General features: G+C 39.9%; 1 protein-coding gene across 2 annotated transcripts in view; it reads left to right on the top strand.

Annotated features, from left to right (window-relative positions):
- foxp4 (forkhead box P4) overlaps positions 1 to 17088 on the top strand; it is a 235381-nt gene that overhangs the window by 160548 nt on the left and 57745 nt on the right. For both annotated transcript variants that reach the window (XM_062054800.1, XM_062054792.1), the window contains exon 5: positions 14260 to 14409. In XM_062054800.1, the coding sequence (XP_061910784.1) occupies positions 14260 to 14409 (150 nt within the window). The remainder of the gene's footprint in view (positions 1 to 14259; positions 14410 to 17088) is intronic.

The following is a 17088-nucleotide window of genomic DNA, read 5'->3' as shown; positions in this document are numbered from 1 at the left end:
GTATATATATACATATACAGTATATATATATATATATATATATATATATATATATATATATATATATATATATATATATATATATATATATATGTGTATACACATACATACATATACATATACAGTATATATACACATATACACATATATACATATACACATACATATATATTGTATGTATATATATATATATGCACATACATACGTATACACATACATACACATACATATACAGTATATATACACATATACACGTACATATACAGTATATATACACATATATAAATATTCATACATGTATATACATATATACATATACACATACATATATACTGTACGTATATATATAGATATACATATATACATATACGGTCTGGCTGAACCTGCTCTCACGACAAGTTCAGATGTGTTTGTTGACACAGGCAGGGTGTGCCTGCATCTCCTTCATGTAAAACTCTGACATTATCAAAGGTACACCGAGGCAACCGTTTCCAATCATTCAAACAGGTTATTAAAGTTCTTCCCCTTTCGAAGGGTTTCTAGGGAACCGTGCCTCAGCCCACCTGTAAGCACACACGTGCACCAATCGGACTTTTAGCATCCGCACGTTTCAGGAGGGCTCCGGGTGATGAGTGGGTTGCCATGCCGACAGCCCGACAAGCAAATAAACACGATTCATCTACAAAAGACATGTCACATATTCCGACACACACCCGTGTTTTGCAATTTGTCAGCGTTTGTCACAAAAAGCAACACAACATTTTTTTAAACTGTGCAGTCAATCTGTAACCGTTCTTAGTCATACAAGTGTAAATAGAAGTTAACTGCCGTACCATAAAACTATATTAAAATATACAGTTTATCCAGGAAGTTCAATTATTGTAACGTCTGTCGAGACGCTTTAAGGAGGACATGAATTCTATCGATCACTTTATTGAGCAAAACTCTTTATTATCAGCCATAAACACATGACCAAAACATTGGTAAAAATTGTCTATCTAGCAAAACTGGTCGTTTTCTGCCGTACAAACACAGGCACTTAGCCTGTGATGCGTTTACAGCCACACAAAAAGTCGGACAACTCCAACACCACACATAATGTGTAAATCCAGGTCGTTACACTATGATTTACCATTCAAATGTGTGCTTATTGGACTGTCATTTATTAAGAGTCTTAATTTATAAATATTAATCATGAAATGCTGTTATTATAATAAATACTAATAAAAGGATATAGTTTACAGACAGAAAGTTACAGGAATGTACACATAATCCCATGCTTACATCTCATTGTGCAACATGTGAATGTTTTAATGGGAACTAAATGTGATATCTGAAAGGGGTAGAAATTATTTCCAAAGCAGTCTGATGTTGCTCACATGTGCTCCACTCAATGTTCAGGAAGTTTTTTGTGTTTGCTCTCAAACACGAAAAATTAGAGGGAACATTGGCCAGGACGCTACTTTTGGATAAGCAAAAGCATTTGCTGTATAATGTGTAATTCCAGGTCGTTACAATATGATTTACCATTCAAATGTGTGCTTATTTGACTGTTTCATTTAGAATCTTAATTTATAAATATTAATCATGAAATGCTGTTATTATATTAAAGAAATACTAATAAAGAAATATATATTTTACAGACAGAAAGTTACAGGAATGTACACATGATCCCATGCTTACATCTCATTGTGCAACATGTGAATTTTTTAATGGGAACTTAATATGATATCTGAAAGGGGTACAAATGATTTCCAAAGCAGTCTGATGTTGCTCACATGTGCGCCACTCAAAGCTTGGGAAGTTGTTTGTGTTTGCTCACTACAAACATGAAAAATTAGAGGGAACATTGGCCAGGACGCTACTTTTGGATAAGCAAAAGCATTTGCTGTATAATGTGTAATTTCAGGTCGTTACACTATGATTTACCATTCAAATGTGTGCTTATTCGACTGTCATTTATTAAGAATCTTCATTTATAAATATTAATCATGAAATGCTGTTGTTATATTAAAGAAATGCTAATAAAAGTATATATTTTACAGTCAGAAAGTTACAGGAATTTACACATGATCCCATGCTTACATCTCATTGTGCAACATGTGAATGTTTTAATGGGAACTTAATGTGATATCTGAAAGGGGTACAAATTATTTCCGAAGCAGTCTGATGTTGCTCACACGTGCTCCACTCATGCTCGGGAAGTTTTTTTGCATTTGCTCAGAAACATGAAAAATTAGAGAGAACATTGGCCAGGACACTTTTTTGGATAAGCAAAAGCATTTGCTGTATAATGTCTAATTCCAGGTCGTTACAATATGACTTACCAATCAAATGTGTGCTTATTCTAGTGTCATTTATTAAGAGTCTTAATTTATAAATATTAATCATGAAATGCTGTTGATATATTAAATAAATGCTAATGAAAGGATATATTTTACAGTCAGAAAGTTACAGGAATTTACACATGATGCCATGATTACATCTCATTGTGCAACACGTGAATGTTTTAATGGGAACTAAATGCGATAATTGAAAGGGGTAGAAATTATTTCCAAAGCAGTCTGATGTTGCTCAAATGTGCGCCACTCAATGCTCGGGAAGTTATTTGCGTTTGTTTACAAACATGAAAACTTAGAGGGAACAATGGCCAGGACGCTACTTTTGGATAAGCAGAAGCATTTACTTCTTTAGATGCTCGCATCTCGTATGCGACACGTCGACATCACGCCTCTCACCTTTTATGAACACAGCCGAGAACCGCCTCTTCTTCTCTAAAAAAAAAAAAGAAGAAAAAAGAATACTTGGATTGTTAAAACTGCTCGATTCTAACGCGTCTCTCGCAGTATGGGCTTGCTGGTCGTCCGTATCTGCAAGGCAGGCACTTTTTAAACACGCGCAGAAGGAGACAACCAGCCAACATATCACTCAGCCGAGCATTAAATTTCATATCCCCATGGCGATACCCGATTGTAGAGACTGAAAGGAAGGTTTACGGCCCGCTGCCACGTGGAGTGCGTGTGCGTGCCTGTGTTAACCTTTAAGTTTCCTCCAACCTTTCCTTACACTACAACTGCTCCGCCTTTCTTTCCTGGTTGCGTCACCAAGCCAAGGTCATGGTAATAGGCTGAAGAGGTGAGCGCCTCACTTCCTTACCCATAATGCATAGAGCCACTGAATCAAATCATTAAGAGACCTTAATTATCACTTAATTATTCCCTCACCTCGCCAGCCTTGCATATGCATTTGACGAGGAGGGGGATCGGGACTAGTGAGGCAGAAAAAGAGACATTAACCCCGCCTCAGGAACAATAAAAAGCAAGGAAAAGGCAGATGGGGAAGGAAGAGAAGCGGGAAAAGGACTGAGGCTACCATTAAAACGAGAGAGCGATAAGACGGCGCATCATTGTTGAAATGCAAAGTAAATCATGCAAGAGTAAAAGGGGGCATAGAAAGTGGAAAGAAGCGTTGGGATGTTGGACTTGTGTCTGCTCCGGGGTCAGACGCTTGAGAGACTGCAGCAACTGCTGCTCCGTGAAGTCCTTCTCTTCCCGAGGAGCCTCTTTGAACATTTGATGCAGCATGAAACAAAGACAAACTGCATGTGGGCGCCGCTCTCGGGAGGATCGCCGCCTCACGTGCGCACACAGGTGCACGCGCTCTGCGGCCGCACATTCCCGGCCTGGCTTTTGCGCCCGTCTGGTGTTAGATTGTGATCTTAACGGAGCGAAATGAACTGATTCAAATTGTGGTGCCCGGGTGTTTGTGTTTAGAAGTGGTGAATGTTTCCAATAGTAACACGCTACTTTTACTCCGTTACACTTCCTTAAGTAACTTTTTGGATAAATTGTACATGTACGAGTAGTTTAGTAGGCGCATATTACACCAGTTTTAAATTTGCTGCATTGCCTCCTTGTCCACATTAAAGTTATGTTATTACTTTTTAAATGTCTTAATGGCCTTGCACCTTCTTATCTATCTGACCTGCTCCTGAGGTCCTCTGGCACTGACCTTTTAGATTCACCAAATACCAGAACAAAGACCCACGGTGAGGCGGCATTTAGCCACTTTGGACTACACCTGTGGCACAGCCTGCCAGGGAGCCTCAGGACTGCAGAGAGTGTTGATTTTTTTTTTTTTAAATGGCTAAAGACACACTTTTTAATCAGGCTTTTTACTGATCATCTTAAAATCGTATGTTTTTTAATTATTTTATTGTGTTGTTTTCTATCTTGAATATTAATATTACTACTATTATTCTCTCAATGTACTAGAGGAACACTGCGTATGGCCAACATTCAGATTGAGGTGCCTGGGTGTTTGTATTTAGAACTGTTGAATGTTTCCAATAGTAACACGCTACTCCGTTACACTTCCTTAAGTAACTTTTTGGATAAATTGTACTTGTCATAGTAGTTTAGTAGGCGCACATCACACCAGTTTTAAAGTACTTTAAAGTTATGTTATTACTTTTTAAATGTCTTAATGGCCTTGCGCCTTCTTATCTATCTGACCTGCCTCTGAGGTCTTTTGACACCAACCTTTTAGATTTACCAAATACCAGAACAAAAACCCACGGTGAGGCTGCATTTAGCCACTATGGCCCTCACCTGTGGCACAGCCTGCCAGAGAGCCTTGAGACCGCAGAGTGTTGAATTTTTTTTTTTTCAAACGGCTAATGAGACACTGTTTAATCAGGCTTTTTACTGATCATCTTAAAATCTTATGTTTATATTATTTTATTGTGTAGTTTTCTATCTTAATCATTAATATTACTACTATTATTCTCTCAATGTACTAGAAGCACACTGCGTATGGCCAACATTCAGATTGTGGTGCCTGGGTGTTTGTTTTTAGAACTGGTGAATGTTTCCAATACACTTCCTTTAGAGACTTTTTGGATAAATTGTACTTGTCAGAGTAGTTTAGTAGGCGCACCCTACACCAGTTTTAAAGTTGCTGCATTGGCTCCCCTAAAACAGTTGACTAAAAAAACCATCTTATTGAATGTCTCTGATGATCCTTATAACCACAAGTGTCATTTAAACACATTAAAACATTACCAACAACATCAAAAAGCAGTGGAAAGTACTTATCTGTTAGATCGGAATGTGAAATTTACAAGAGTTAGCTTATTAGCATAAGCATTCTCTTTTTGTACTATATTTACATTTCCACATAGCTAACTAGCTGAAATGACCACAATCGCCCCCTATTGTACTAGAGCAGGGGTGTCAAACTCAAATACAGAGTGGGACAAAATTTAAAACTGAACAAATTTTGCCAAGGTTGAACAAATTAACCTTTTAATAGGGACCCAAACAAGTTTTGCATTGAATATTGAACAAGCAAGGCTTATATAACTTTATAGTGACATGCAAAATCGAGTTTCAAATAATAATAATAATAATAATAATTAAAAAATATCAATGGCATATCAAATACAATTTAAATAAAAATGGAATGCCTCTTTTCTATTTGCAGCCTTCTGAGGTAAATATCAACATTAACTTGTTCCACAGGCTAATACATTTGAAAATAAAATAACAATGAATAAACCAACCATTCAGGACTTTAAACTGCTCAGTTTGCAACACACTGATCTAATCTGATGTGCCCAAGCCAGATACTTGGCATCTTTTCTTGGATGCTAGTTCATTAATGTCGGGGCTCAGGCTTTGAGCTGAGGCAACCTTCATTATCGAACGAAGGTGTTCATCAGTCATTATATCTCGTAGTCCACCCGGACCACAGTCTTGGGGGCGTGCCTTAAAGGCACTGCCTTTAATGTCCTCTACGAGCTGTCGTCACGTCCGCTTTTCATCCATTCTAACAACGTGCCGGCCCAGTCACAAGATATGTGCGTTTTTCTTGGATGCTAGTTCAGTAATGTCGGGGCTCAGGCTTTGAGCTGAGGCAACCTTCATTATCGAACGAAGGTGTTCATCAGTCATTATATCTCGTAGTCCACCCGGACCACAGTCTTGGGGGCGTGCCTTAAAGGCACTGCCTTTAACGTCCTCTACGAGCTGTTGTCACGTCCGCTTTTCATCCATTCTAACAACGTGCCGGCCCAGTCACAAGATATGTGCGGTTTCTGTACGCAGACACACGTGAATGCCATGCATACTTGATCAACAGCGATACAGGTTACATTGAGGGTGACCGTATAAACAACTTTAACACTGTTAGAAATATACGCCACACTGTGAATCCACACCAAACAAGAATGACAAACACATTTCGGGAGAACATCCGCACCGTAACACAACATAAACACAACAGAACAAATACCCAGAACACCTTGCAGCCCTAACTCTTACGGGCTGCAATATACACCCCCGCTACCACCAAACCCCCCCCTGTGCTCCAAAGGGTTCTGGGTATTTGTTCTGTTGTGTTTATGTTGTGTTACGGTGCGGATGTTCTCCCGAAATATGTTTGTCATTCTTGTTTGGTGTGGGTTCACAGTGTGGCGTATATTTCTAACAGTGTTAAAGTTGTTTATACGGCTACCCTCAGTGTAACCTGTATCACTGTTGATCAAGTATGCGTTGCATTCACTTGTGTGTGCGTGCAGAAGCCGCACATATTATGTGACTGGGCCAGCATTTGTTGGACCGGTTGAAAAGCGGACGCGACGATTTTCGGGAGGGGCACTGAAATTTGGGAGTCTCCCAGGAGGGTTGACAAGTATGAGAATTAGCGGTGAATGCGGTGTTACCACGGCACCGCCGCTGTATATAATCGGTGGGCCAGCTCTAGTGTTAATTTGATATCGCCTCAAGGGCCAATTTTGGCCCACGGGCCAGAGTTCGACACCCATGTACTAGAGGCACACTGCATATGGCCAACATTCCGATTGTGGTGCCTGGTTGTTTGCGTTTAGAACTGGTGAATGTTTCCAATAGTAACACGCTACTTTTATTCCGTTAGACTTCCTTAAGTAACTTTTTGGATAAATAGTACTTATCAGAGTAGTTTAGTAGGCGCACATTACACCAGTTTTAAAGTCGCTGCATTGGCTCCCCTAAAACAGTTGACTAAAAAAACAATATTTTTGAATGTCACTGATGATCCTAATAACCACAAGTGTCAATTAAACACATTAACACATTACCAACAACATCAAAAAGCAGTGGAAAGTTGTACTTATCTGTTAGATCGGAGCTTGAAAGTTACAAGCGTTAGCTTATTAGCATGTAGCATTCTCTTCTTCTGCTGTATTTACATTTCCACATAGCTAACCAAGCTGAAATGACCACAATCGCCCACTATTGTACTAGAGGCACTCTGCGTATGGCCAACAGTCACATTAAAGATAAGAGCATGGAAAATAGAACTTCACATATACCGTATTTCCTTGAATCGGCGCAGGGAATATAGTATTCGCACGTCTAGAATTACTGCCGGGTCAAACTCGTTTCTCAAAATAATTAACGCATGCTTGGCCTTATCGCCGGTTTATTATTGAAGCCGGATCAAATTCGTTTCGCAAAATATTAATTTTATTATCGCATTTCTATAATTTTCACCGGGTCAAACTCGTTTCGCAAAATATTTAGCATATGGCTCGAACTTCCACCGGGTCAAATTCGTTACGTCACGAGTGACGCATCTGTCCTCATTTTCAAAATGGAGGAAGCTGCTTTCAGTAGTTTACAATCGCACAAAGGAAAAAAGATAAAGAGCTATTCAGTAGGATTTAAGGTCCAAGCTATTGAATACCGGTACAGTATGCTAAAGAGAACAGTAAGCAGCTATGTTTTATTAATATACCGTAGCTGCGTGTGTGAAATACTGTATAAGTCATTAAATGACTCCCGCCTCCTGGTGGTAGAGGGCGCTGCCGTGCTAGTGATCCTTCTTGCGACTTCCGGTACTGCAGAAGAAGTGAACACACGCAGCAAGAGATTTTTTTTTCTTCCTTTTAAGGAGGATTACATACCGGTATCTAAAATAAAACAGTTTTCTAAACTGGACTTTCAATCGAAGCAGGAGGTAATAATTAAAGGAATATCTCCATCGAGACAGAGAGACTTTTAAAACTGAAAAAAGAAAATAATGAAGACTTCTATAAACAAGTTATCAATGCTTTTGGTCAGAAGGAGCTGCAAATGGACTCCATTTATAAGTACAGGTAAGACCATAATAACGTTTTTTTTAATTAAATGTGCTTTTCATGATGGTATGCTTACATCACACTCAAAGCGCACGCCTAAATTTTATGGATTCCTTTTGGTAAACGCCGGAGTGAGAAGAGGTTTTAAAATAATTACCGCATGCACGGCCATCCCGCCGGTTTCCGGTAAACGCAGGAGTGACAGGAGGTTTTAAATAAATTAACGCCCCTGCGGCTACTCAAGGAAATAGGATAGGTGGGAAAAATAGAAGAAACTGAATTATTTGACAAATCAGACTAATTTAGTACATAGAAACGTACCGACTGTAAAAAGTGACATGACGTCAGACAAGGCAACAAAAACAAATCTTAAATGCTTACTTTTAAACTAGTAAAAAAAGAATAATTATATATTGTGCTGTCATCTGTGTCAATAGAAATGTTCACATTTCAGCCTACAGGAATTCCACTTTCAAATAGAGAAAACATGCTGAAGTGAATTGTATATGTTTATTACATTTTACACACACCATTGAGAGACCACAAGAACCATTAAAATGTATTTTCACGCAATGCTTACTCTTACTCAAGTAATTATTTTGCTGACTACTTTTACCTGAGTCCTATTATTCTGACGTAATGTTTATGCACTCTACCCACCTCCGCTAACAGATTGCGACATGATTTGCCAATAAATCCCAGAAGCGCAAACACAATCAAGCAGATAAAGAGTTTGCGGCTAGCATGGCGGCGACAGCTGTTGCTAGGCCTCAGGTTAATTGGCAACATGAAATGACGAGTGGGCGTGACGATTAATTAATTGTCTCAAAGTGTGTCAGGCTTGTAATTGACTGGAAGCGTTTTTAAGGGCTTCTTGCCAGCGTTAGACAATGATCAAAGGATTTAAATGGAAAAATGAATGTCAATAATAGCAGAATAATGTCACATATTAGGGCCTGATTTGCCATTTTTCCCCCCAAAATTGTGATTTGGTTTGCAATTTTTATATTTTATAAAATAAAATGCATACAACTTGGAAAATAAGACTGCCACACATTAGACAAATATGTAATAACTTATTTTTAAAAATATTTGTCTTTATGGGGACAAACTCAGAGCTTTTGTCTACATCCTGCTCTTAAACGAAATAAATAACCAATAGTAACTATACAGTGTTTATAATGTTATGTAATCATAATATATAATAATAATAATGCAAGTAACTATTTAAAAGTATACAAACTTTTATTTATCACTACTGTGCAACTGTTTAGCATTGGAAAGTAAATAACATTGTTGTACTAAATAAATAAACAAACAAAAAAACGGAATGGACTCATTCCTGTAAGCAAAATTTTAACTTTGATAAATATTGAACATCCTACAGTGCATTTCTTTCCCCAGTTAGAAAAACTAGGTCGGACGTTCCTTTTTGTTTTTTGCCATCTCGTGATCACGGCATTCCCGCTCGTTCGTCCGTGTTGATGGGCTCATATTGCCCATCTGGGACATTTGGCTTTGTAACCATATTTTTTGCCGCCTAATTTTTGTTACTTGTGGCACTTTTCCCCGGCGAGCCTCCATGCTCTCTGTACGTTCTTCCTGTAAGTCCGAGAGAAAGATTGTGAATGACTGATATTTTCTTTTTCTGTTTCATTATCCAATTGAACTAAGTTCTTTAAGACTGAGTATTTCGTTATGCAAGGATCAAATATACATACAAATATGTGTTTTTTAAGTAAGTGATTAGGTAAGGACAAATTTGTAAGCCTCTTTGCATTTTTTATAGGTACGAAAAATGTATTAGACGTAAACTTAGACAAACTTTATTGATCCACAAGGGAAATTGTTCCATACAGTAGCTCAGTAACAAAGGATGGAAAGTATAATGCACACAAGGGCACAAAAAGAGGGCAACAACAGAAGGTATAAAGTAGACTAAAAATGTACCATAGTAGCAATATAAAATATAACATGTGTAATATTTACATATTATATATACAGTATATAACATATACTGATATATTATATTATTATATTATGTTATGTTTTTATATAATATGTACAATATATAACAAATCCCAATTACCATGTACAATATTACAGTATATGTAACAGCTGCAGCAAAAAAAAAAAAAGGCAGCATAAAATAGAGAGTAGATCCAGCAGAAAATATACATTATAAACAAAGAGAGGTAGCTAACATAGGAGCGGTCAGGTAATAGACATGTATCATCTATTGCTGGTTATGCGGGTTAATCCATCATCAATATTAATCAGATGAAAACAATTTTAACGCAATTAATCCGGCTGCAGTGCAGAATGACTTAAAATCTCTAAATAGTTTCTGGCAAGGTTTGTCCGAGTGGTGTTACAATTTGCACGTGCAAATGGGCAGTTGGTCCGGCAGTGACGGGCTGCAGACACAAACAAGTCAACATGGGAAATTTGAGCACAAAAAAACATGGCGGAACAGTCAACCGACATAAAGTAATATGTTCACTTTCTTTTCACTTAAAATAACACTTAACTGACACAAAATGATTCTTGGGTATGTATTCATGTTTCTTATAAATGCATACACAGTTAGTATATTCCTTTTATTCTTGACTGTATTTGCTCATGCAAAACAAAACATGCTTAATCCAGATTAAGATTGAATTTTATTAATCCACAACAATTTGTGAATATTAAACATGTTGGTTTAGTTGTTTGGGCTGCATGTACAGAAATAGTACAGTGGAATATTGGCAGCTCAAGTGCAGGGCTTGAGCAGCCATACTGGTGTCTCTCAACCAGTGTCAGCTGGGATGGACTCCAGCCCCCTGCAGTGATCTCATGAATAAGTGGTGTAGATAATAACTATCTGTGTGTGATTCCCTCTGAGGGATGTGGTCCCGCGCTGTGGTAGAGATCCTCCGGGTGTACTGTATGTCAAGAATAACATCTGCCACCATTATGTCTTTTTTTTATTCCTTCCATATTTATGGTCATATTCTGATCTGTTTGGTCCTAAGCCATAGCGTTCATATACTTACCGTATTTTTCAGACTATAAGGCGCACTTAACATCCTTTCATTTTCTCAAAAATGGACAGTGCGCCTTATAACCCGGTGTGCCTTGTGTATGTATTAATTCTGGTTGTGCTTTCTGACCTCAAAGCACATTTATTTGGTACATGGTGTACTGATAAGTGTGACCAGTAGATGGCAGTCACACATAAGAGATATGTATCGATCGCAGGCTGACGCCTGTTCAATAAATGACACTAGCAAGTACCCGTAAGCAAGCAACACCAGAATGTTGATGTTTCATTGAGAATATAGAACATTACACACGGCGCTCAAAAATCTGTGAAAATATTTTAGTACAACTTTTATAAGCTACGAAGCCGAACCGCTTGATGGATTGTCGGAGCACCACGGCTACCGTAGTCAGACATAGTGTGCTTCAACATACGGTATTATTATGGTGTGTGTATTAGGAGACATATTATCTGGCATTTTGTTTCACAATATTGTGCAAAACCAACTTTTACTACCTATTGGTACCTGCAGGCTGTAAAATTGCAAGCGTCCGCCATTGTAGTCTGCGCCGTAGTCAATAAAATCATTTTTTTTCTCTATCCTTTTTTTGTGGTGCATTCATCCTCCGCTGTTGCCATTTGTAATGCAAAGTAGCATACAGTTGTAACTTTTAGCAGACTCGCTATGGAAGCACTAAAAACTACCGTCAGAGGGTCAGAAAGCGGCTTGAAGATGGTTTGTAAAACAATCCATGCAACATTTTGACCAAATAACCACCATTACATGTTATGTAGACCACAAGGAAGTGTTTATATGTAGAGGAAAAAAATCATAATTTGGCCTCTTTATAGCACTTTATAATCGCCTTACAGTGCGAAACATATAAACATTATAAATCGCATTATTTACACCGAAATATCTTGTGAATGTTTATTTACATACCGTAATTGTTTCCAAACGGTGTCTGTAACACGGCAGTAAAACGGCTGATCAAAAACAAAACATAAGTCATCGTCATGGACCCACTAGTTGCACAAGCTAGCTCTCCAATCAGCTAAACAGACTCAAAAACTCCACGGTGACGTTTTCATGAATTTACTGAGGAATTTTTGAAACTGAAACAACTTAAAAATAATGCCATTGTAAGTTAGTAATACTAACACAGACACACGTAAACCGGTTAGCATATTAGCTAATGCTAACAACGCTAGCTTGATTACATTACGATAGCACGTAGAAAAATACATGAAAACACTCCTACAGACATCACACTTGGGACGGTTTAGTAAGTAAGAATTGTTTTAGTTATATTGCAAAACTTACAAATCTTGCTTGGAGTGATGAATGAAGAAAACTTTCGAGCACTTGGCGGCGTGGCGCTACGACTGGCGGCACTTGGCGGCGTGACGCTGTGACTGGTGGCACTTGGCGGCGTGGCGCTGTGACTGGCGGCACTTGGCGGCGTGGCGCTGCGACTGGCGGCACTTGGCGGCGTGGCGCTGCGACTGGCGGCACTTGGCATGGAGTAGGTAGCTGAGCTTGGCGTGGTGCTGCTACTACTGGCAGCACTGGAGCTTGGCGTGCAGGTAGAGGTGGCCTAGCTGGGGGTTGCGGCTTGGCTCGCCGAAAAACTGGTGGTGGTGGCCGGACCGGGGGTTGCGGCTTAGCACGCCGAAAGACTGGTGGTGGTGGTCGTGCTGGAGGCTGTGGCTTGGCGTGACGATGCTGAGCCACCCCACCTGAACAATTACCAGCCCTAGCCCCCCCCTCAAGGAGCGGATACCAGACGCGCGCCCTGCGGTCTGGAATCGTTTCTTTGGGTGGGTGGAGGGTGGTCAGGAGGGGGGCAGAATCCTCCCCTCCAAACTGTCCAAAAAGTATTTCTTTCCCCCCCACCTGGGCTTTTGTGGGTGAAAAAATAATTTGTGACTTGGGCGTGGCTTGAGTCCTGGGGGGCGGGGCATGGAATTTGGGTGGCTTGGATTGACAGGATAAAGAATTTGGAAAAAAAATCTCCAGGTCTGTGGCGTGCTCCTTGAGCTGCCAGGCTGGCTGTCTTCTATTTCCGCCCGGAGGGGGAGGAGCCCGCAGGAGTGGTGCATCCTGTCCACTCGCGGAAGTCTTTCCTTGGCGACGTTTCCGGGACAGGAGCGACACGCCGATCGGCACCAGCTTGCCTCCGGGCCCCCACATAATCCCCCTGCGCTCCCTGGGGGAAAAGCGCAGCGTTTCCGCTTCCATAGCGCGCAGGATTTCCCACGCTTCGTCGTCCAACTTTTTTGCGGAAAAACGTTCTTGTGCTGGCGACATTCTGTCATGATTTGGACTATGGCGGGTTTGTTTTTCCGAGATGCAATAAAAGTTGGAGTGGACATGGCTTGAAGGTAAGGACATATTTATTTTTTACTATAACAAAAAGAACAAACTAAAGGCGCGCACAAGGCGGAGATACAAACTTGACTATGAAACAAAAACTTGCGCGTGGGCAAAAAACTAAGTACATGAACAAAAGTCGCTAACTGTGGCATGAGTAGAAAAAACTTACTTGACAAGGCATGACGTGTGCAGAGGTGAACAGAGTGATGTCGCCAGGCCGACTGCCTGGCAACAATGGCCTTAAATACTGGTGACATGATTAGTGAAAACGTGAGACAGGTGCGTGACATGAGGATGTGAACCAGGTGAAACTAATGGTTTGCTATGGAAACAAACAAACAAGGAAGTGCAACCAGGAACTAAAAAGAGTCCAAAAAACAAACACATGGTCAAAACAAAAACATGAACAGACATGACAACGGCATTTAAACAGAAAGTTCATTTTCAAATTGTGTCGTGAGCAAACTCGTCCAAAAGATGGCGCCGTAGCACAAACAATAACACACCTTTTCAGTCCTCTGCTTGGGTTTAATCAAACTATTGGACACAAAACATTATGGGCATTAGCAAAAAAACATAAATTGGCCGCTCTGTTTTATAAAAAAAATCTAGAAAAAGATTTGCGGCTTATAGTCTAGAATTGACGGTAATTACCCAGCAACGTTAAAAGCTCTTTAATAGTCTACTTGACCACAAGCCAGCACAACAATAACGTGTTTTATTCCCTGTCTGCAGTTACAGGAGTACTACAAGAAGCAGCAGGAGCAGTTGCATCTGCAGCTTCTGACTCAACAGCAGCAGCAACAACAACAGCAACAACAACAACAACAACAGCAACAACAACAACAGCAACAACAACAGGCTGGCAAGCAAGCAGCAAAAGAGGTGAACTTGCAGTGCTCACTCACTCTGTTCGAGTACACTCTTTAACTCCTGGGTGGTTCGCTGTCGTCTCATCTAAACACACGGCTGCAGTGCCAACCTACTCAGTTTTATGCCTTCAGCTGTGAGCCCGAGGTAAAGTCTGCTTTTAGAAAGGGTCCGCCTCTCTTTTAATTGTCAATTAACCTCGCCAAATGCTGCTAGCACCCCCCCTGCCGTGCATAAGTAAATATAAATGTAGTGGTTTAACCACAGCTGTGGGTCGCTTCTGAGGATCACAGCCAAGACAAGAGGTTGTCTCTAAACCAGGGGTGTCCAAACTTCTTGAATGGGGGGCCGCATTGGGCTAAACAAGTTTGGCTGGGAGCCAAAAGCCGGCTATATATATATATATATATATATATATATATATATATATATATATATATATATATTTATATATATATATACATACAGTATATATATATGTATCGACTACATATATACATATATATTTATGATGTATACATACATACTTATATACACATACACATTGACTATGTATTGCTTGCTTGCTTATGGCTGTCCATCGATTACGATGATGACGTTGCTCCAGTAATGGGTTATTGAGGGGGGTTTCGTATATGCCATTGCATGTGGCTGTGCAGGCCAATGCGCGACCCGCATGGTTTGCCACATGTGGGGCAGATGTAGTCCACGCTTGAGAGGGGGGCCCCTGCAGCGCGCTGATGTCGCTGTATATGTTGTTGTTTTCTACTCTCAGTGGTCTGCTCCTGGAGATGAGCAATGCCGGCGTGACTGCAGTTGCGCCAGGTGTGGCGATCAGCAGCCAAGACTTCCAGTGCGGAAGGCTGGATGGCACAGCGCTTCAGGAGGGTTTTTATGTGGTCCTTGTAGCGTTTCCGCTGACCCCCAGGAGACCTACAGCCTTCCTGGAGTTGGCCGTAGAGGATCTGTCGGGGGAGCCGACAGAGCCCGGGTGGTGTTCCTGGGTGGTGTTCCTGGGATTAAAGGCCTCACCTTTTCTCCTCCAAACATATTGCTGGGTATTGTGGCCAAACGGCTACATTTTTGTTTCATCTGACCACAGAACTTTCCTCCAGAAGGTTTTTTCTTTATCCATGTGATGTAAGATGAAACAAAAATTGGCTACAATATCCAGCAATATGTTTGGGCGCAGTTGGGTGTTCCAACAGGACAATGACCCCAAACACACGTCAAAAGTGGTAAAGGAATGGCTAAATCAGGCTAGAATTAAGGTTTTCGAATGGCCTTCCCAAAGTCTTGACTTAAACATGTGGACAATGCTGAAGAAACAAGTCTATGTCAAAAAAAAAACAAATTTAGCTGAACTGCACCAATTTTGTCAAGAGGAGTGGTCAAAAATTTTACCAGAAGCTTGTGGATGGCTACTAAAAGCGCCTTATTGCAGTGAAACTTGCCAAGGGACATGTAACCAACTATTAACATTACTTTATGTATACTTTTGACCCAGCAGATTTGGTCACATTTTCAGTAGACCCATAATAAATTCATAAAAGAACCAAACTTCATGAATGTTTTTTGTGACCAACAAGTATGTGCTCCAATCACTCTATCACAAAAAAATAAGAGTTGTAGAAATGATTGGAAACTCAAGACAGCCATGACATTATGTTCTTTACAGGTGTATGTAAACTTTTGATCGCAACTGTATATATATATATATATATATATATATATATATATATATATATAATATATATATATATATATATATATATATATATATATATATATATATATATATATATATATATATATATATATATATATATATATATATGTATGTTACGATGGCATGGACAAATATGAGTTAAAACACTCTTACAGACATCACACATGGGACGCTTTAGTAAGCATTAATTATTTTAGTTACATTGTAAAACTTACAAACGTTGCTTGGAGTGATAAATGAAGAATTATTTCGAGCAAAAACGCGATGGGTGCTTCTTTCCGGTTTACGGCATTAAAACAGGAAGTTCATTTTCAAATTGCTATACCTGTGCAGTGAGCAAACTCATCCAAAAGATGGCGCCATATCACAAACACTAACTCACCTTCCTTAGTCCTCTGCCTGGGTTTAATGCATGAAGCATTAATTGTTTTAGTTATATTGTAAAACGTACATACGTTGCTTGGAGTGCTCAATGAAGAATCCTTTCGAGCAGAAACGCTATGGACGACGAGTTAACGAAACCAGATATACTTCCGGTTCAAGGCACGAAACAGGAAGTGCATTTTCAACACCTTTTCAGTGTCTCTGTCGGAGTTGAAAACTATTTGTTGAATACAAAACATTATGGCCGTTTGCAAAGAAAAATCCATACATTTGCCGCACTGTTGAATAAGCGTTTATAGTTTTTTACGGCCTTGAAGAACCTAACGACTTGTATGTCCTGTCCTGTTAAGACTGTTCCTTAAAAACACAGCCGATACCGCGAACGCAATCGGTTGTCCAGATGTTTAGAACTTGCTAATTCGTAGCAAAGGACCCGAGCGGCGCGGAGAAACAAATCACGCTGAGACGTCCTGACAGAAGCACACATCCCACATTCCGACTCTTCTCCCAGAGGGCCCACACCAGCACACCTCACCTTCCCGGCAAACGCGGCCACGTCGAGCGTGACCAAAGCAAAACAG

This window comes from Entelurus aequoreus, linkage group LG01 (assembly GCF_033978785.1).
Source record: "Entelurus aequoreus isolate RoL-2023_Sb linkage group LG01, RoL_Eaeq_v1.1, whole genome shotgun sequence".
NCBI classification, from domain to species: domain Eukaryota; kingdom Metazoa; phylum Chordata; class Actinopteri; order Syngnathiformes; family Syngnathidae; genus Entelurus; species Entelurus aequoreus.
Note: the sequence above shows the minus strand (reverse complement) of the source record. Positions and strands in the feature narration are given on the sequence as shown.